This window comes from Myotis yumanensis, unplaced genomic scaffold (genome assembly GCF_028538775.1).
Source record: "Myotis yumanensis isolate MYYU_CA2020_CCGP unplaced genomic scaffold, mMyoYum1.0.hap1 SCAF_2, whole genome shotgun sequence".
Lineage (NCBI taxonomy): Eukaryota > Metazoa > Chordata > Mammalia > Chiroptera > Vespertilionidae > Myotis > Myotis yumanensis.
The window spans coordinates 150,667,997-150,689,684 of record NW_027223753.1 but is presented as its reverse complement, the minus strand read 5'-3'; the positions used below and the strand labels follow the sequence as shown (position 1 = coordinate 150,689,684).

The 21,688-nt window shown below is 39.4% G+C and overlaps 1 protein-coding gene across 2 annotated transcripts in view; it reads left to right on the top strand.

Annotated features, from left to right (window-relative positions):
• BTLA (B and T lymphocyte associated) overlaps positions 1–21,688 on the top strand; it is a 31,545-nt gene that overhangs the window by 4,833 nt on the left and 5,024 nt on the right. Inside the window, exons 2-5 of one of the 2 annotated variants that reach the window (XM_070406180.1) lie at positions 12,178–12,501; positions 17,631–17,663; positions 18,770–18,910; positions 20,401–20,447. In XM_070406180.1, coding sequence (XP_070262281.1) covers positions 12,178–12,501; positions 17,631–17,663; positions 18,770–18,910; positions 20,401–20,447 — 545 coding nt within the window. Of the gene's footprint in view, positions 1–12,177; positions 12,502–17,627; positions 17,664–18,769; positions 18,911–20,400; positions 20,448–21,688 lie in introns of both variants that reach the window. The other variant, XM_070406179.1, reaches the window with a different exon arrangement.

Here is a 21,688-nt window from a genome sequence, read left to right as displayed (position 1 = left end):
CCATTCTAAAAGGTGTGAGGTGGTATCTCATTGTAGTTTTGATTTGCATTTCCCTAATCATTCGTGAGGTTGAACATCTTTTCATTTATCTGTTGGTCATTTGTATGTCTTCTTTGGGGAGGTGTCTGTTCAGGTGCTTTGCCCATTTTTAAATTGCATTGTTTGTTTGATGCTGAGTTGTTTGTGTTTTTCATATATTTTGGATATTAACGCTTTGTCGGAAATGTCATTTGTAAATATTATCTCTCATTTGATTGGATGCCTTTTTGTTTTGTTTTGTTTTTTTGTTGTGCAGAAGCCTTTTAGTTTGATATAGTCCCATCCATTTATTTTTTTTCTTTACTTCCCTTGCTTTTGGGGTCAAATTCATAAAACGTTCTCTATGACCAAGGTCCATAAGTTTAGTACTTAATGTTATCTTTTATATAGGTTATTATTTCTGATAAAATGCTGAAAGCTTTCTTTGATGCTGCTGTCTCCAGCTTCTAAGATATTCTCTTAGATTTTTCTGCCCTACTTTTCTTCCTGAAGTCACTGTGACCAAGGTGAAGAGCCTATCACCTCTGAAAGACAGGCCCACCTGTGTCAGGTAATTAGTGTCTTCCCAGGCCAGAGCTAGTCTCTACATTGACAACATAAACCATTGTTTTTTAGGTCTCATTGTATTGAAAGATAATTACACATTGGCCAACAAACTTTCCACCAGACACTCATTCTTGTCACATAGGGTGGGCATGACTCTGAATCCTCTGTCATGGGGAGGCAAACACGGTGCCAATAGGGTAGAATCACAAGGGGACATTTGTTACCTGGTAGGGAGGTACTTGGAAAAGTACCGAAAGACAAATATTTTTTTTACTTGACCAAGGCTGGCCTTGCTGGTTAATGTACTAGTATTTCTGTAGGATTTCATCTCTCAGATAGAAGAACATTTTTCTCTGGGATATACTGCTTTTTCCATATTATATTTGTTTGCCTGATGAGTATACCCATTTTTATACATCACTGCTGATTCCTATGAAAGCAGTTGGAAACAACTATTCAGAGCGAAGTCACTTGAAGCAGATCTTCTGGGTTTCCATCTTGTCTCTGCTACCTACATGCCCTGTGACCTTGAACAATAACTCAACCTAGCCACATTAATTTTATTCCAAATATATAATACCTGACACTTATTGTTTATTATGAGCAAGCAGAGTCCTACGGACCCTTCCTATATGTTCTCATTGGCTTTCACAACTATTCCCCTGCAAGAGAAGAGCTTGTACTTTAGAGTTAGCCGGGCCTGGGTTCAAGTCCTGGTCCTGGCTCTGCCTTCTACCAAGTAGTTCTCTTGACCTGTTAGTTTCTCTAACACTTGGTTTTCAAAACTTAAAATAAAGATAAAAATAGTAACTACCTTATAAAATTGTTGTGAGGATCAAATGAAACAACACACACACACACACACACACACACACACACACACACACACACATATATATAGTACCTAAAAGTGCATAGGACATAATAAGAACTCAAAAAATATTAGTCATATTTCTGTTTCTCCTGCTTGGAGGATCTAGAATAGCTCTACAGCATTCGGATAATGTGAGATGCAATGTGCTTGTGGGCCAGTGACAATGAATGTAGAATGCAAAGAGGTGATTCTGGAGGTGAGCTCCCAAAGTGACAAACCATCCATGTGCTATCTGACCTAATGATCACTAAAGCACTCTACTTGTCCTATTCTTTAATATCTCAAAAGACACATGGCACAGGTACTTTGTAACTTTGCTAACTTTTTTTTTAAATTGATTTCAGAGATAGATAGAAACATCAATGATAAGAGTGAATCATTGATAGAGAGAGGGAGAGATAGATAGAAACATCAATGATAAGAGTGAATCATTGATAGAAAGGGAGAGAGAGAGATAGAAACATCAATGATAAGAGAGAATCATTGATTGGCTGCCTCCTGCACACCCCAGATTGGGGATCAAGCTCACAACCCAAGCATGTGCCCTTGACTGCAATCAAACCCGGGACCCTTCAGTCTGCAGGCCAACACTCTATCTACTGAGCCAAACCAGCTATGGTGCTTTAATACTTTTAGGCAAAGCTATACTAGAATGACTGTTTCAAAACAAAACAGCTTCAGAATAACCCCAAACTAGATAAAGCCAAGAGATACATGGCTTGGTCTTAAATTGCTCAATACAACTACATTGAAAAGATAGTCTTCAAATTTCCCTCAAATAGATATATCACAAGATGAGAAATTCTAGCACTAGAAGAATTTCCTTCAAAATATGCTAAATTATAAAGCAAACCTAAAGGAAGGTTTTAAAGAGGAAATAATAATAAAAGTCGACTATAACAGTTCTCTTAATTTTCTTGTTTCATAGTCTTTTAAGTAAAGGGAATAAATATGGAATTATACCATGTGTGTTCTTGGTGCGAAGTTAATTATTCCCAGTTCCATTTTAGCCAAAAAAACCCCTTCATATTATGTAAGTCTCTCTCTCTCTCAATATCTCTCTCTCTCTCTCTCTCTCTCTTTCTGTGTGTGTGTGTGTTTAGACTTGGAAGAGACACCTACTTCTCTCAAAAGACCAGTATCAGACAATATGCACAGAAAAGAAAAACTTAAACTATTATTGCATACTAGTTCTATGTCTTTTATTTATATTACATTATATGTTTCTCAGGTAGATGTGGGTGAATATCTTCCATCTGACAATAGGGGCTGAGATTCAGTCAGTTTTTATTCTACCCCTTAAGATTAATTTATAGGATTTTCTTAAACTAACAATGATCACTCTTTACAATAGAAACCCTGATTTTAACATATGTATGTGTGCATCTTTCTTATTCATATTTCCCTAAGTATTTCCAGCATTTCTTGGAATATATGATTTATGGAGTGGTTTGTTTTCTTTTTTACCACAGAATTGAAGTAGTAAGTTTAATCAACATTACATAATACAGTGTAATATTAGTGGTTCTGTATGAGGTGGAACTCCACACCCTCATCTCATGTCACCACATTTCTGATTTTGTGAGTCAATGGCAACTAGCTTACAAGGGAAAGAATGCCCAATGGGCTTTCTGATGCTGTGCATGTAATTCCCTGAGAGTGCCCAGGTGGATGCTCTCCCAGGATCTTTGATGGGTGATTACATGGCCGCTATTGCTGTACCTGGGTCAGCCTTGGCTATGCTCAAGCCACTGCCTCAAGGGATCACTAAATCCACACCAATTTATAAGGGAAGAGGCACTGGTTTCTCTTCCCTGGTGGTCATCATAGCTCCTCTCCTATCCTCCACTCAATCCTCTAGAAAGCAGATCAGACCACCTGCATCCTCTGAAGACCTATTTTCCTCCTGAGGCTGAAGAATTATCTCTTTCCATAACCCTCCTACCATGAGTCTGAAATTGGTTGATTGGTGATCTATCATAGTATATCTGAAAGAAGCTAAACTCCTAGTTTATGTCATAGAAAATTATTAGCATATTATACCCTTTGTAGTCATTTCAGTTTTTCAAAAATTATTTGTTTACATTTTTTTTATGCTCAACTCTGATGTTGTCTTAGCACCAGTCAGACATTCTGCATTTATTACAGGTGCTCATTTCGTTCAGTGAATATCATCATTTTGAACTTCCCATAATATGTAAGAATTTTTCAATGGAAAGATTTTTATCCAGTGGAAAGCTTGGTTGGGATTTTCCTCACGATAATAATCAAGACATATGGTCTTTAAAAAATAAGAAAAAATTGTATTTCATATAAGATTTGAATTACAAACTTTTTTTAAAAGAGCTAATAAGTTTCACAAATTATGTATCCTTTTTGGCTCCTGATGTCACTTATACCTGCAGCTACACTTACTTGGCTGGGAGGTACTGGGCCAGGCAGTTGTTTGGGGCTGGCATGACTTCCTGATTGGTGGATGTGGGTATCTGGATGACCACAGCATGTCAATTATTAAATATTTTTAATATAAACCTGAGTCGACATAAATCAGGCCTTTCCACTCTGCGTACTCGTGAGGTCTAGTTTCTCTTTAGTGGTTAAAGCTTAACCACTGCAGGGCATGTTGAGGTGCATACATCCTCCACCTCAATGCCTTTGACTGGCCTCTCTAAGGGAGTTCAGCTGTGTCTGCTCTGTGTCCTTAGTATACAGAGAGCATTAGTCAGAGTTGTGGACAGATTTTTCTCTCCATGAAGCTGTCTCTGTTAAGTCTCAGGGTACATCATGCCATCTTACTTTTGAACCTTTTCTAAGGCTATCTCCTCGATAGAGGCAGGTACCATCCCACCAAAAAGGTTGTAGAGCAGATAGGAAGACAGATGCATAAACACATATCCTATATAATAAAGAGCTAATATGCTAATTAGACCAGATGGTGGAACGGCCTTCCAGAAAGACCTTCCAGGACAACCTTCCAGAATGACCAGTGGGCAGGGGCTGCTGTGAGGGCTGAGCCTCTTGCACAAATTTCATGCATTGGGCCTCTAGTTTAATTATAATAGAACTAGGGGCCTGGTGCATGAAATGCGTGCACTGGGGGGGTCCCTCAGACCAGCCTGCCCCCTCTCACATACTGGGAGCCCTCAGGGGATGTCCTACTGACAGCTTAGGCCCGCCCCCTGCTCCCCTCCCCTTGGGGAGCAGGCCTAAGCAGCAATCTGGCCTCCCTTTGTGGGAGGTGACCGGGCTGATCAGGGGAAGGCACCAGCCCCATCACCCCGCTGCTGCAGCCACTGCTAGTCACTGCAGCCATCAAGGCTCCAGTCCCTTCACCATGAAAATATGACAACTTTCTTTAGGCATTTTCAAGATGTGTCTTTCGTAGGATATGACATTTCTTTCTTTCTTTCTTTTTTAATTTTATCCTCACCTGAGGATACGTTTCCATTGATTTTTAGAGAATGTGGAAGAGAAAGGGAAAGACAGAGAGAAACATCAAAGTGAGAGGCACACTTTGATTGGTTGCCTCCTGCATGAGCCTTGACCTGGGCCCCAGCCAGGGAGGAGCCTGCAACCTAGGTACATGCCCTTGGTCAGAATTGAACCCAGACCCTGCCATTGGCAGGCCAAGGCATTATCCACTGAGCCAAACCAGCTAGGGCAGGATATGACATTTATTAGCCCTCCAGCAGCAGACCTTTGTTTTTTTTTTCTCTAGGAGTGTGGTAAAAAACCCTAGATCACCTTTTTGGATTTTTATTGCCCAAGTTACTAAGAATATTACCAGTGGCATACAGGGAGCTTAGCCAATGAGCAGTCAGAAAAAGTGTTTCCTCTGCAGTTCACACCAATCACTGGCTCCGCCCCTGCCCAGACCCCTCCGATCTCGGCTCCACCCCTGCCCAGGCTCCTGCCATTGCTGGCTCCGCCCCTGCCCCACTGCAGCCTCTGGCCAAGGCTGCAGGCCTGGGCAGGGGACCCCCAGACCCCTGCTTTGCCAGCTCTGCCCCTGCCCAGGCCACTGCCAGCCCCGGTTCTGCTCCTGCCTAGGCCCCTGCAATTGCCAGCTCTGCCCCTGCCCGCTCTGATTGCCAGCTCTGGTCCTGCCCCCTCTGATTGCTGGCTCTACCCCTGCCCCCTCCAATCACTGGCTCTACCCCAGCCCCCTCCAATCGCTGGCTCTGCCCCTGCCCCCTCTGATCACCGGCTCTGCCCCTGCCCCCTCAGATCGCCTGCTCCACCCCTCAGCCCCCCCTCTGTCTCCCCTGCCACCTGCCTGGCCAACAGGCCTGGACACTTCAGCGGCGGGACTGAAGGGACTGGGCGCTGCCATCTTTGTGACAGAGTGATGGAGTGATGGCTAATTTGCATATCACTCTTTTATTAGATAGGATGCTGTATCTCACACAAAATAACATGGGACATTTGCCAAGGAGAATATCAAGTGTACTTGGGTTGCTGGAATATGGGGGTGGGTTTAGTTTGCATAAGGAGGCAGGGGGTAAATTTTATTTGTTGACATCTAAACATGTCCCTGTAAGCATTAAAGAGTCTCTGGAGGGTTTTAGGCAAAAAGTCCTGTGATTGGATTTTCATTTTATGAATACAAACTGACAGTAATGTGGAGAATGGATTGAAGTAGGGGGAGGGGAGCAAGGCCAAGTTTGGAATGTAGAAGATTAGTTGGTAAGCTGTGACAATAACCCACATGGAGCAGAATAAGACACAAACTAAAGTAGTGTCATGAAAACAAAATTTTGCATGCTGAATCATTACTTGGGGACTGATAAAATGGAACAGTAAAGGGGAAAGATATCAAGATGACTCTCAGGCTGCTAGGTAGGTGATGGTATTATACTATGATAATGGGAAGAAGACCAGATTTGCCCCAGGATGGAGTATGGGGCAGGAGGGAGTTCAATCTCCTCCTTGAAGCCTTTCTTGATTGCTCCAGCCACATGGGCTCTCTTCCTCTTTGAGATCTGAGGGCTCTGAGAGACTGTATAATCAAGATAATCAAAGAAAAATCTAAGGGGAAAATTAAGGAGCAATGGCAGCCTCTTTCTGCATCCCCTTTGCACTAGAAACAGTCACATTACTAAATAAACTGTCATATAAACAATGAAATATTCACACCCCTGGTGTGGGCAGTAAGAGGTACATTGTTTGTACAGAATTTAAAAACAAATAAAAGTTGGTCTATTTTTAATTATCACCATGTGCCAGCAATTCTCAATAATATCAGTGGTAGAATATTCCTCCCCTTAAAAATAATTTTGGTTTAAAGTTCTAAATAATTACTATGGTTACTGCTGAGTTTTAATAATATGTATGAAAGCTTCCAATTAACATATTTTTAGTACTTCCTCTTTGATAACCATTACATTCTATGCAGATTATAATGTGGTGAAGGCCTGAGGAACTAGGTGGAGGGGGGTAGTGGGGGAAAAATGGGGACATCTGTAATACTCTCAACAATGAAGACTTTTTTTTTAATTAAAAAGGAAAATTAACTCAGAGAACTTCCCAGTTATAAAGTTAGCCCTGGACATATACAAATTCAGCTACATTTCAAGAGTAAATTCATAATGCTCAGAATCACTCAAGCTTGCTCCAGGCACAATTGTATCTCCAGTCCCTGTGGTTCTCCACATTCCTGCGTTTAAACAGTAGATTTTAAAAACACAATAATACCACAGTGATTATAGAGACAAAGACACCGAATGTGAGAGGTTTTATTTCTTTCATTCTATGCAACCATTTTGAATATTTATTTGTTTAAAATTTGAAACAGTAAAACTGTACAGACTTTGAAGTATAATTTCATGAATGAACTAAAGTGCATTCATACATGAAATGTTTGGTTGATTAATATCTTTATGATTGAAATATATTCTTCTCTTTAAAGTGTTAATTATTTTTAAATTAAAAAATGAATGAAGAAAAAAACTTTATATTTAGTAATTACCTAAATTTTATCTTTTATAGCATTTCAGTTTTTAATATAATTCACTTATTAGTTACTAGAAAATTATTTATATAAACTAATATATCAGGCTATAACTAAAGAATTAAAGTTCACACCAGGTAGATATAAAAATTATTAAGTAAATAGTACATTTTTACTTTCTTGAATTCTAACATTATTTTTCAAATATCTCTTAACTTGCATGGTTATATATACAAGTTCAGTAAAAAATTATTCACCGGCTATGTGTCTTTTCATTTCATTTTATTATTTATTTCATTTCACAATTATTTCCGAGACTATGTTCCCATATAGAAGAGGGGATTGTTAAAAATGTTCTCTGAGCATCAAATATGCCAGGTACAGCCTAGTCATGGGCTATACACATTGTGATAATACAACAGTGATTTCCATGAGAATTCTTAAAAATTAAATCTTTATTTTTGAAAGTATTACATATGCCCCCCTTTCCCCCTATTAACCTCTTCTAGCCTCCATAAGAAGTTTTAAAATGAGAAGCTTCCTAAACCTATAAAGACTTGGAAAAGGATACTGTATCATTTGATAATTTGGGGATGGTTGAGGTTCCATCTTTTTACTGCATGTATTTAGATTTTTTTTAGCATTGAGAATTTCCTACCATTAAATCTGAATGTTTGAGAAAAACAACAGGAACAATAATAGCAGAAACAACCATAACTAACATTGGCCTATAAACCCCAGCCACAAGCAAATGTGATCTTCATCTCTCTTCAGAAAATGTTTTGTTTTGACAGGACAAACCCATTGGGGACAGGTTTGGATGTCCTGAGTGTCATAAGAGGGATATGCACAATTCAGGACAAGCAGCAAAGAAAAGTCAACATGCTTGTCAGGTGGAAAATTAAACTGGTGCCATTGACCTCAGTGCATCATTCCTGCCCTGAAACATTAGTTTTTGTTTCAGAGACCTGGGGAATATAATGCCTTCTTTGTACAAAGAGAGAGTGTTCTTGATGACTTTTAGAGCGTATGGCAAGCCTATATTTATCTATTCATTCCTCCATTTGAGAAAAATTCCCATGATAGACAATGTGGCAGTCGATGATCGCCATCCTGCTGATAAGAATATGCAGGAACTGCAGGAGTGTTCCCATAATCCCACTGCAAGTCAGCGATGTGGTCAGCTCGCTCTCTTCTCCACTCTGTACACTCCTCCCAAATATATAGTCAAAGAATGCTGGAACTACAAGGGATGATCAACTGTACTACTAGCACTGGGTGACAGCTCGATGGCTAAATGTAATATGACAGAAAGCAAGATTTACAAGCAACTTTATAGTGTCAGTCACACACTGAGGGAGGTGAAGTTGTGTATGTATTTTTGTGTGGGAGAGGGTGGAAGTGATAATTTTCTTCTTTTTGCCATCCAATCCTCTTATTTTTATTTTAAAGAAATGGAATGCCAGGGAGACTGGGTGACTCTCTCAATATCACACAATGTTTTAGCATTTGAACAACCATGTTCAAATGAATATTCTAATTTTTAGCTATCTCCATGACCTTTATAAATATCTCAAAAGCGTCAAGCTCTGTATTTTCTCATGGTTAATAAGCAAAATGTAAACTTCTCCCACCTAATGCTATTCCATTTATTCTAAAGCAGCTAGAGGTCTCCATGTCACTGTTTCAGAAAACCACAACCCAAGTGCATAGCAATTCATGAATCTGCCATGAGATCCCTGCCCTCTCTGCCTTTGCCCTTCCATGACCTCCCATGCCCACTCACTGCTCTAATATCAAAGAGCCCCTGGTTCACCTCATAAGGTTCAGCTCAAACACAACCTTTCCATAAGCCTTGTTCCAATAGCCCCAGCAGAAGTGAATCTTCTGCACACCCACGCAAAGTTTTCACCTCTTTACCAGTGTTATTTTGTTCTCCCATTGGTCAAGTGTTTTTATTTTCCACTGGAAGGCATGCCCCATGCTGGCAGATACCATGTCTTATTTATTTTATTTTTTAAAAATATATTTTATTGATATTTTACAGAGAGGAAGGGAGAGGAATAGAGAGTTAGAAACATCGATGAGAGAGAAACATCCATCAGCTGCCTCCTGCACACCTCCTACTGGGGATGTGCCTACAACCAAGGTACATGCCCTTGACTGGAATCGAACCTGGGACCTTTCAGTCCACAGGCCAATGCTCTATCCACTGAGCCAAACTAGTTAGGGCCCATGTCTTATTTATTTATAAGAGATCCCTCTGAGCCTTCCTTTCAGCCCAGGTGAGCTTGAAGAAAAAAGAGTGGTAGATAGTAAACTTATTTCAGAGAAGATACTCTGTTGTTAATTAATCTTGTCTCACAAATGGAATGGTAAGTTCCTTGAGGGAAGAAAGTCTTTGTCACTCTGGCTGGGTGGCTCAGTTGGTTGGGGTGTCACCCCCTACACCAATAACTTTTGGTTTCTATTTCTGGTCAGGGCACATACCTAGGTTTCAGGTTTAATCCCTGGTTCCTGCACATACGGGAAGCAACCAATGGATGTTTCTCTCTCTCTCTTTCTCCCCTTACCCCTCTCTCTAAAATCCTATCTAAGAATAGACAAACATGGTAATTGACCATACCTTCGCTATGCCTCCGATTGGCTAATCAGCATGATATGCAAATTAACCGCCAACAAAGATGGCAGCTAATTTGCATACTGCAGGTAGATCTCGCTGCGCCACCCCGCCTGGGGCTGGCGGCAGCACGATCCCCAGCCACTGGCCGCCCCAGCGGGAGATCCTGGCCTGCTGTGTGTGGGGCAGGGCGGCAGGGTGGGCAGCAGTGAGATCCCAAGCCACTGCCTGCCCAAGCGCGGGATCCGGGCCTGTTCTTTATGGGGCAGGGTGGGCTGGGCGGGTGGCAGCGCAATCCCCGCCCACCCCAGCATGGGATCCGGGCCTGTTGTGTGTGGGGCAGGGTGGGTGGCAGTGGAATCCTGAGCCGCCACCTGCCGCCTGCCGCCTGCTGCAGCACAGGATCCAGGTCTGCCCTCTGCGCCCAGGGGAGACGGGGCAGACACCGCAGGATTGGGTGTGCCATTTGCCACCAGGGGAGCTGGACTAAGCCAGCAGGTGGTTATCTCCCAAGGGGTCCCAAACTTTGAGAGGGCACAGGTTGGGCTGAGGGACCCCCCCTCCCGCCAGTGCACAATTATTGTGCACCGGGCTTCTAGACAATAATAATAATAAAAAAAATATCCTCCCATGAGCATTAAAACAAGAAATTTTTGGAAAAAGAAGGCCTTTGTCTATAACTATCGTGTCGTTTTTCACGATGCTGGCACAGAGTTATGGGCTCCATAAACTATGATTGACTTATCCCAGTAAATGAAAAGGGAACTTAGGAGGCTGAGAGAACCTATTAACTTAGGGAGAGCATCGGACTTCTGGAAACAAAGGTTTCACTTGGTCTTTCCGCCTCTGCCTCCTTGCTTTTTTGTCATAAGTCTAACCACATCTTAGGTCAGTACTTCCTTTTGCTAAATTATCTTACCCTTTCTCTTCAACTTTTTGAAAACCTCATTCTCATAACTTCACTTTTAGTTTGCTTTCATTTTTATTCTGAATTTTTGGAAGCAACTGAATTGGGAAGCCTTATGGTGCACTTATTTGAGATCTCAGAGCAGTTATAAATACAGGGTGTCCCCCCAAAATATATACACACTTTGAATGATTATAAAGTCAGTGTTTATTAACATACAGTTCATTTTCAAAATTAAGTGAGTTATCAGCTGTTAAAGTGTGTATACATATTTTGGGGACACCCTAATTATAAATATTCAGAGTTTCTAAAAGTTCTTTACAGGTTTCTTGTCTCAATCTGATTCCGGAAAACTCAATCAGGTAATACTTACTCTGAGCAAGGATTGATGATATGTGAGCAGAAATTATGGTGACAGGTTTATCAGATGTTAGGAAATAGCTAAAAACAAGCATATTTTTATACCATGCTGCCAAGGGTATAGAAAAAAAGTGAAAAATTATGCTAGGAGGAGCAGTATGGGGAATGTGGGGCCATAATAATATACATCAGTGATTTTCAACCTTTTCATCCCATGGTACACATAAACTACTAAAAATTCTGTGGCACATCTAAAATACATTTTTTGTTGATTCGACAAAAAATAGGTATAATTTTGATTCATTCACACCAGATGGCTATTGTTGTGTTGGCTGTCATTATTTTTTTGGACAACCTAAGGGAAAAGAGGTCAATGCTTCTCACTAAACAGTCAGGTATTGCATGTTTTAAAAATTCTTGTGGCACACCAGTGTACCTACCGTGGCACACCAATTGAAAATTGCTGATATGTATTGTTTTTGTTGTAAGAAGTAAATGCGTTAAAATACTTATGTGTTTTAAACAGCCCCTGGAGTATAATAAGTAATTGACTAAAAAATGTTGTGTTATTATTTGCTTCCTATTAAAGAAGGTATACAATAATAAAAATAAGTAACAATAAAAGAAAATATACTTTTATAATAAAAATGTTTTGGAAATTATTGAATAATTGAGGAAATTATTTACTTATTTTTTTCAGCAAATATTTATTATGTGCTACCACATGCCAGACACTCTTCTAGTGAGGGTCAATTACTGAAAATGTTATCTCAAAAAATTATAGCATGGTGCTTAAGAAATCTTTGGCAGAGACTGTTGAAGTGGCAAAGGTCTGGTCCTTCCAGGACAGATTTGATTTTAATTTTGTTTTTATCTTTCAGGAAATAAAACATGTAAAGCACAACTTCGTGTTCAGAGGGAGTCAATGCAGAACGTCTATGCAGGGGATCCATTTCAACTGGAATGTCCTGTGGTGTACTGTGCTGACAGACCTAACGTGACCTGGTGCAAGTTTAAAGAAAAGCAGTGTTTGCCTCTGGGGGCTAGCCATCGGTTACACATGAAATGGGAAGACAGACAGAATATTGCTGTTTTTATTCTACTTGTTGATCGAGCATCGGCTAGTGACAATGGATCATACCGCTGTTTTTCGAATGTTTCATCTGTACTTATTGAAAGTCACTCTATAGCTATTAATGTGAATGGTGAGTTCTAGCCAATGAGACTATCTAATATTTTTCTCATCATGTTTCAAGGAAAAGGAGAACCCAGATTCTTAAGTAATTGTGTTAGACACTGAACTTATATAAAACATTAAAATGGTGCTACACCTCATAGACTGTAACATGTATGCATATATGTGTGTGTAGGTATATGTGTGTTTTGGGGTGAGTGAATTAGAGAAGAGTAGAAAAATATAATAAAATTTATTGTTTTGCCTTAAGGAAGAATAAAATTTATTTGGTAAGTCCCAAAGTAGATCTCTAAAATGTGGGGAAAATTACAAAGTGAATACCAATAGTAGTAGACAGTTCTCTATTCTCTGTCCTTGTTTACTTTTTCTTTTATTTTTTCTTCCATATTTCTGTCCTTGGCTTTTACTGATAATAATTCCTTGAAGTTATGTTTGTAGTGGTCAGAAAATTATACATTTATTAATAAATACTTGAAGTTATGTTAATAGTTCATGTTTGCACAGAGGGCAAACAGCACACAAATAACCTGACTCCCTGATAAGTTTTAAGAATAGTTATAGAGTTAGCTGTCTCCACAGAGTCTCTCCAGAGGATCGCAATAGGCTCAAACTACAGCGGAAAGACAGGTTGACATTAAATTGGGCAAAACTAAACTGAATGAAACATGGAAAATAAAAAAGAGGATTGGGGGACAGTAAAAAAATGTATTTGGTTTAAAGGACTCTCAAAACTAATATCATACTTATTGGTGAAAGATAAAGCTTTTCCCCTAAGAAGAAGAAGACAAGGGTGTATGCTTCTATTTAACATTGAACTGGAATTTCTAGCCATAGAAACTAGGCAAGAAAAAAAAAAACACTATCCAAAATTCAAAGGAAGAAGTAAAAATATATTTTCACAGATGACATGATATTATATAGAGAAAATCCTTTAAAATTCTCAAAAACTACTAGAGCTAATAAATGAATTCAACAGTTTTATTAACAACAGAAAAATAGTAGTATTTCTATCTTCTAGCAATGAGCTATCAATCTGAAAAAGAAATTAAGAAAGAATTCCACTTAGATTAGTATAAAAAAGAATAAAACATGTAGGAATAAATTTAACCTAGAAAGTACAATATTTTGGCGCTAGCTGCAACCCTGAGACTCTGCTTTTGCAAATTTGGGGTCAAACTGAATGCTAGTTGCCTGTGACCATCCGTGCACTGGTTTATAAACCTCTTTAGAACGGAGGCTGTGTCTCAAACATCTTTGCTTCTCTACAAATAGATGGCATAGTGTCTGGCACGTAGTGGATGGTTCAATAAAGATTACTTTGTAAATGAATTAAAAAACATAATCTATGGTAAGTGAAAAAAAAACGCCTTTAACAACCTGGAGAAGCCTATATTGAGGATGTATGGAATTAATGCTTTCTGGAGAGAATTGTACTATTAATTTACATAATAAGATAAAATACTAAAATTTTAAAGAAGTAGTATATATTTTTAACTGGCAAAATAAATGCGAAAAATAAGCAAAACTTGCCCTAGCTGGTTTGGCTCAGTGAATAGAGCATTGGCCCTCAGACTGAAGGGTCCTGGGTTTGATTTTGGTCAAGGCCATGTACCTTGGTTGCAGCCTTGATCCCCGCTCCAGTCAGGGCGCATGCAGGAGGCAACCAATTGATATTCTCTCTCACATTGATGTTTCTCTTTCTTTCTCTTCCCTTCCCTTCCACTCTCTATCTCTAAAAATAAAAGCAAAATTTGCCCTAGCCAGTGTACGTCAGTGGTTACAGCATCAGCCCAGAGTCACAGGTTCAATTCTGGTCAAGGACACATACCTGGGTTGCAGCCAATTGATCTCTCTCTCTCTCTCTCTCTCTCTCTCTTTCCCTTTCCACTCTCTCTAAAATGTCAATGGAAAAAAAAAAATCCTTACCCAGCCTTGGGTAAGGATTAACAACAACAACAACAACAAAAAGAAAAACTTACAAAAATGTTACTTCCTGGATGATATTAATTATACTGTTAAATGTAAAATAAGCACCACTAGATAATTTATATAATGTATATTCATGTAATATATAAACAAAATTAAATATAGTGACATCAAGTCCACCTCCCTTGGAAGAGAGCCTTCTTGTACGATTTAGTCTTTCCTTGCGAGACCAATCCACTTCTGTACAAGAGAGAGGACTTTAGCCAAATGTCTCTCCCATATTTGGGTCTTTCCTTGACCACTCCAGATGGTTGTGCAGTTGGTAAAGTGCCTGTTCTAGGGAATCAAGTCAAGGCTAAAATTAGGATTAGTAATCTGTCTCTATAATAATCTGTCTCTCCTGCGGAGGAGGGAGCTTAACTTCAGAGGAAAAGGGAGACAGCAGCCTCTCTTATACCCGGTGCCCTGAGGAGATGTGCTTATTATTAAGATTCTATTGGGACAAAGAATATGAAGGATGAAGTGGCCTAAGAGCTAAGTAGGAGACATTAAAGGCCCTTTAAATTTCTCTTTGAAGACTTCTACTCTCCCAATTTCCTTTTCTCCTTCCTTTCTTTTCATTTCCTTTATTTTTTTTAAAAAAATATGTTTTTTATTGATTTTTAGAGTGATAAGAAGGGAGAGGGATAGAGAGATGGAAGCATGCTGAGAGAGAAACATCGTCAATCGGCTGCCTCCTGTACACCCTGTACTGGGAATGGAGTCCACAACCCGTACATGTGCCCTGATCCAAATCAAATCAGTGACCTCTTGGTTCCTGGGTCGATGCTAAACCACTGGGCCAGTCTCACTTCTTTTATTATCACTCTGTTAATTAATACTCCTGACCCCCATTGGGAATTCCCCAGGACTTTTCTTTGGCCTTCTATTTTTGTCTGTCAACAACCTTCCACTCTCCCATGTGTTGCCTCCTACAGCTTCTCTGATCGTCTCAGATTTTCATTATCTTCCTCCTAAATGATTTCAATTTATTGTATGACTTCCTCTTCTTTAGTGTTTTCCAATTTTTGTTGATTTCAGCCTAAAATCTTCCTGATAAACTTATTTTTTCTAATAAACTTTGTTCATAATCCCAATCATTTATTGTGTCCCCTGCAGAGCATCCCCAGCACTTATAACATTGGGCTCAAGGTTGTTACCCAGCATTCAAAACCTTCCACAGTGCACCCCCACCTATCTTTCTGGGTTGTGTCTGGATTCCATAAAGAAACGCTCAACTCCAGCCTAACAGCCCTACTTGCCATTGCCATATCTTCACCACGGTCCTTCCAATGCCGCTGTCACCACTCATGTGACCCCCATGCATCTGCCTCCATCTATCAAATTCTACCTCTTCTGTCAAGACCAGCTTATTTACCAAGTTCTTAATGAAAACTTTCATGTTCACCCTTGAGGAAGTGGTTTTCTCTCTCTCTCTCTCTTTTTTAAAAATATATTTTATTGGTTTTTTACAGAGAGAAAGGGAGAGAGATAGAGAGTTAGAAACATTCATCAGCTGTCTCCTGCACACCCCCCACTGGAGATGTGCCCGCAACCAAGGTACATGCCCTTGACCGGAGTTGAACCTGGGACCCTTCAGTTCGCAGGCTGACACTCTATCCACTGAGCCAAACCGGACAGGGAGGAAGTGGTTTCTCTTTTCTAGCTGCTTTTATGCTATTGAAGGTGTGTGCCTCTCAATTATCACACATCCCCTGGTACTAAAATAATGTGTGGATATATCTTTTATTCCATCAAGGATTATACTTTCCTGGGAAGCAGGAACTGTATCATAATTCTTTGGGTCATCCTGCTACCTTGAAAAGTCAAATAAATTATTTAATAACTGGCTTTTAACTGAGTGGAATTTTCCTTTCATGAAGTTATAAAAGCAAATAAAAGGAAAGGGTCAAGGAAAAATTCCTTATCTTCTATACCTGGAAGTATTCATTGAACTAAGTACAAGATGAGGAGAAAACTATACTTTGAAATTATATTTAAGAATCATGCTTTTTGTAAATATATTTGGATGTATTATGAAAAAAATATTTCCTTTTCTTCCTTTGAAATATCTTTCTTAGGGGATATTGGAAAATTTTCTATTTTTGTATCTGATTCCTGTTTGCTTTTTAAAAAGTTGTTGAATTTATCAAGATGACATTGGTTAATAAAATTATGTAGGTAAATAACACTGCAATAAACATAAGGGTGCATATATTCTTTTGAATTAATGTTTTGGGTTTCTTTGAATATATTCCCAGAAGTGGAATCGCTGGGTGGCAGTTACATTTTTAATTTTTTGAGGTAACTCCATACTGCTTTCCACAGTGGCTGCACCAATTTGCATTCCCACCAACAGTGCACAAGGGTTCCCTTTTTTCCACATCCTAGCCAACATTATTGTTTGTTGATTTATTGATTCTCACTTGCTTTTTATGTTCAAGTTAAGAATTGGTCTATGTAATAACAGGGATGAAGAAAAGAATGGGCTTGGACACTGTTGGGAACTATTCTTCCAGAATGAACCAAGGCACGTTGCAGAGCAAAGTCTCAGAGGAAAAGTTGACAGAGCTGGGGAACAGTCACTGGAACATACAATGGCCTGCAACTTCATCCTTCCCAATCTGCCCTTGCTCAGTTCCTGATTAGGAAGTTTGCAAAGACAAGTGATCATTGTCTTAGGAAAGTGCAGGTGGTATGAATAGGCAGGAAGTGAGAGGGACTATCTTTGTTTGAGAATGAGTGTTCAACTTGTCATCAAAAGCATTCTTTCCTTGTGGCCTTCCACACTCACTTGGAACACCTGCTGAGTGTGTGTACAGTGGCACAGTGTTGTTATTCTCGGTACCAGAAGATGTCATACAGGTTGTATTGTGTCCTTATCCTTAAGGAATGAGGAAGAGGGAATCAGAACAGACAGATGAAGGTTGTGACATATTTACTCAGTCTTTCTTTGAGCCTCAAAATCAACCCAGTAATTTCCTTTGTGTCTATGATCTCAGAGTTACTCACAAATTACATAAACTGCCTTTTACTGGATTATTGGATTCTCTGTTAAAATGCAAATGCAGGAGTCATCTCAGATACTAGCTCTGACTTTAGACATACCTGATATACACCTGCATTCTTTTCACAATCAAATTCAAAACTTACCTTGTTTTTCTATTTCAGCAGGGACTCGAAATAACTCAGAACATCCTCTAATAAGTAAGTATCAATCTAGTTAAATAAAATTAAGGGAACTAGATTGTTTGATGGCTGGAGAAACAATAAAAGTTGGATTTTCTTAATTGAATGGATTTGTTTGTATTAGGTTATATGTTGTGGGAACCTTTGTTCTTATTCCTATCCACACCCCTCTCCCAGACAGCTGTGTCTGCAGCTGCAGCATGAATAATACAACATTTGTTACCACTCTGAATTTTCAAACCACATTATACCCAGTTCCAGTAGCTCCTATACCCCCCCCCCCAAACAAGCATATGGGGAAGCTAAAATGTAACTATATTAATACATTTAGAAATAAAGCTTTTCTGCATAAAAAATTAAGACAAGTATGAAATTAAAGATGTATGATGCATTCTGATATTTTTATTCTGTAATGTTTAATTTTAAATTTTATTTGTGATCAATTAAATTATTTCATGAGCCAAAAATAAGTTGCACCCTATCATGGATAAACATGGCCTTAATGCATGTTAACATTGATCAAAAGTAATAAGCACCAGCTATATGTCCAGCAAACCATATCTGAAGATGTCAAAAATATCTGGAGATACCAAAAGTATTTGGTATTTGGAGATAATAAAGAGTTATGAGACAATTAAAAGGCATTGTGTTAAAGGAACTTGAATCAGGTATCAGAAAGATGTTGACTTGAGTCCCAATTGTGCTTAGTATCTGTCTGACCTGGGGCAACTCTTTGAACAATAAAACTCTTCTCAAGGCATGGGCTAGATAAAAATAATGGCTTTATTACTTTTCTTAAGTTATAAGTATGAGTTAAATAAGATAATGTAAAGGAAAAGGCTTAGTGAAGTGTTTTCTGAGAGCTTTATGGATGTTGTTTTACAGGAGATTAACCTGAGCAGAATGAAGGATAATTGTTGCAAAAAATAAATAAATTGTAACCTAGAACCACCAACATATGCTCAGCAATAAAGCAAGAAGTGAGAGAGGACTAGTGCTTGGGATTCTTGGGGAAGGGAAATGGAGGCATCTTCTTTCTTCAAGTTCTAACAATGCAGAGGGTGTTGCCGATCCTAATATGCTTCAGATTTCCTAACTGTCTTTAGCATTGACTGACATTTCAGATACAACCAGTGCTGCAAGACCACCCTTCAAGAACAAGATGGAGGACACACCATTGGTCCTTTATTGTTTGCTTCCTTTGGGAGGATTGCTTCTACTCATTACCTGTTTCTACCTATTCTGCTGCCTGAAAAGGCACCAAGGTGGGTTCCATCTTCCCTCTACTGCTCTGTGCCACACATTTAGGGTTCAACTACTAGGACTGATATACTTGTAGTTGGTTTCTGTTGTTTTCTTTACCAACATTTTGCAGCAAACCATGGGTAATGCTTTCCTGGAGAACAACTCATCCTCCCACCAAAAAGCCTCATGGATTAATTTAGGTTCCCTCTAGTCATGGTGAGACATGCTCACCACAGCACAGCCAAGCGTTGTGGTAAGAAGGGAACATTGCTGAAATTTACTCATTCTACTTGAGTCAATCTTTGGTCTGTGCGGGAAGCTTTTTTAAATGTTCAGCATGTTGAAAGGGAGGTTGAAAATAATCTCTTGGCATGTCTGATTTGAATTAGTTTGTCTCATTCTCTTTTTCACACCACACCACACCCTGCCAGTCACACATGCCCTTATCTATTTGAAGGCCCACTGTCCTCAGAGAAAATTCATTTGCTTGCGCTTTCTGTTGCCATTGCAAACACATGCTTGAACTGAGCCCGCACGCAACAATCGTAATAAAAATGTGGGGTTTGCATGATGGAGGAAGTGTGATATATTTTGAACCATGCCTTTCTGCTTTTGTAATAATTCCCTCAATGTCACGAGGGAACACTTAAACACATAAGAGACAGATGTATGGAGAATTCTGATCTAGCTCTGGTCTGAACAACTCTATTCTTTCTCTCTCCTTTGTTCCTCTCTGCCATCTACTCCCATCCCTTTTCCCACAATAGCAGCCACAGTGTAGCCATAGAAACTAAGTCATACAAAGAAACCCTTATTTCTGCCATAAGAGAAATCTTTGTCTGGGCAGAAATGTTTCTGGCATTTTCCACTGAGGACTTCTGGAGCCCAGAACCTCCTCAGAATCCTGAGAGAGTCTTCTGTAACCCCAATTCCACATCCACAACTCCCAGGATCTTTCCATTGTTCCTCTCCAAGCTTCACCACGTTTTCTGAAGCTGTTGGGACCTCTCTCAGATCTCAGGAAGAGTCAGGGGTAAATCCTTTTATTTCCCACATCCAAAGTGAACTTGCAGGTAGGAAGTTCTATGCAGGTGACCAGACAGCCCTGTGTCTGGCACTGAGTATAGATTGTCCGCAAACTAGGATTTCCAACCTTTCAAAAGTAATGTCCTAGATGCTATCTCTGCCTCTGAATAAATATGTCAGAGGGCTCTCTGGAGTGAGAAGTGAAGAAAATGGGGCAGCATGAGTTCACAAAAATGAGTTTGTGCGCTGTGCTAGACACAGCAAATAACCAAGCCAAACTAACAATAATGCTCTCACTGGTATGCAAGTGGGTGGGAATGTGTAGAGTGGCATTCCACCTCTGCTCTAGGGACTGAATTTCAAGTAAGCAGTCTGATTCCAGAACCCACATTCTTACCACAACCCTCACTTACAGGGATTTGGGGAAAAATTTTGTGTTGTTCTTTACTCCTTTTAGCTTCTTATTTTTCTTTTTGAATTCCAGGGGAACAAAAGGAGCCTTCTAATACACCAGAAAGGGGAATTAACCTGGTATGTTCACTGTATCTGTTAAAACAAATGCAATCTATGTTATTTCATGTTAACATTTATATTTTTTATTTGAGTCTCTATAACACTTACCATGTGCCAGACATATCCCAAGTGCTATATATATTGATTTACTTAAAAATTTGATTATTTTAAATCCACCTCCATTTGCAGCAGAGATTCCTCAGGATTAAACAAGTCTCAGACTAAGTTGTTTTTGGTTTTTTTTGTTTGTTTTGTTTTTTGGGTTTTTTTGTTTGTTTTTTTTTTTTTTGAAGAGCCTGGTTGGCAGTACAGGCTCAAAACAGAAAAGTCAGAGACTGAACCATAGATCGTGGCTCTGCTCTTGGCCAGTTATGTGACTTCAGGCTATTCATTTAGCCACACAAATACCTTAAAGTCCTTCTGAAAGAGAGTTGAGACTTAATAAAGGAACAAACCATAAATAACCTCATAAAATGAAATATGATTGCTTCATAAATCACACCAGCAGATAAAGAAGCCTGGCGGAAGTTGGAGCTACTATGCAAAAGTCTCTCATATGTGTGTGGGCTCATCAAGGAGGAGACCTCCCAGATAAAGCAAAGATGTTTTGGAGGCAATGCCAAGTTTTCCGACAAGTTCTTAAAATATAAACTTGAGTCTTCATTTTTGGGTTCAATATTGTATAAATATTGGAACTCGAAAAAGAATGTAAGATGGGGTGATATATTTCTGAAAAATTTTTTTTATTAAACTCTTTGTTGAAAAGAAATACTGCCCTGGCTGGATGGTTCGGTTGGTTGCAGCATTGTCCTGGACACCAAAAGGTTATAGGCTGGGTGCTAATTACAACTCCACAGATCCATAAGGGACATACTCAGGGGGCAGACTCAGTGAGCACCAAAGCCCCACTGAAGCAAGTCTTGCCCCATAAGGGTGTCTTCAGCACAGAAGTTCTCCCACTGTAGACACAGCTGATTCTCACAGCCAATTGGCCTGGAGGTCAAATACTCTCAGTGTTACCTACAACAATCAAGGCTTAACTACAACTAGACTGTGCACAAAGACCACAAGGGGGTGCACCAAGAGTGTCTACCTCAGGTAATTGGGACACTTAGCACAGAAAGCCATTCTATCGACACAGCGAAGCATAAAAAATGCCAAGACCAAGAAACAGGACACAAATGACAGAAATGAAGGAAAGCAAACTACTGGATATAGAGTTCAAAACCACACTTTTTAGGTTTTTCAAGAATTTTCTA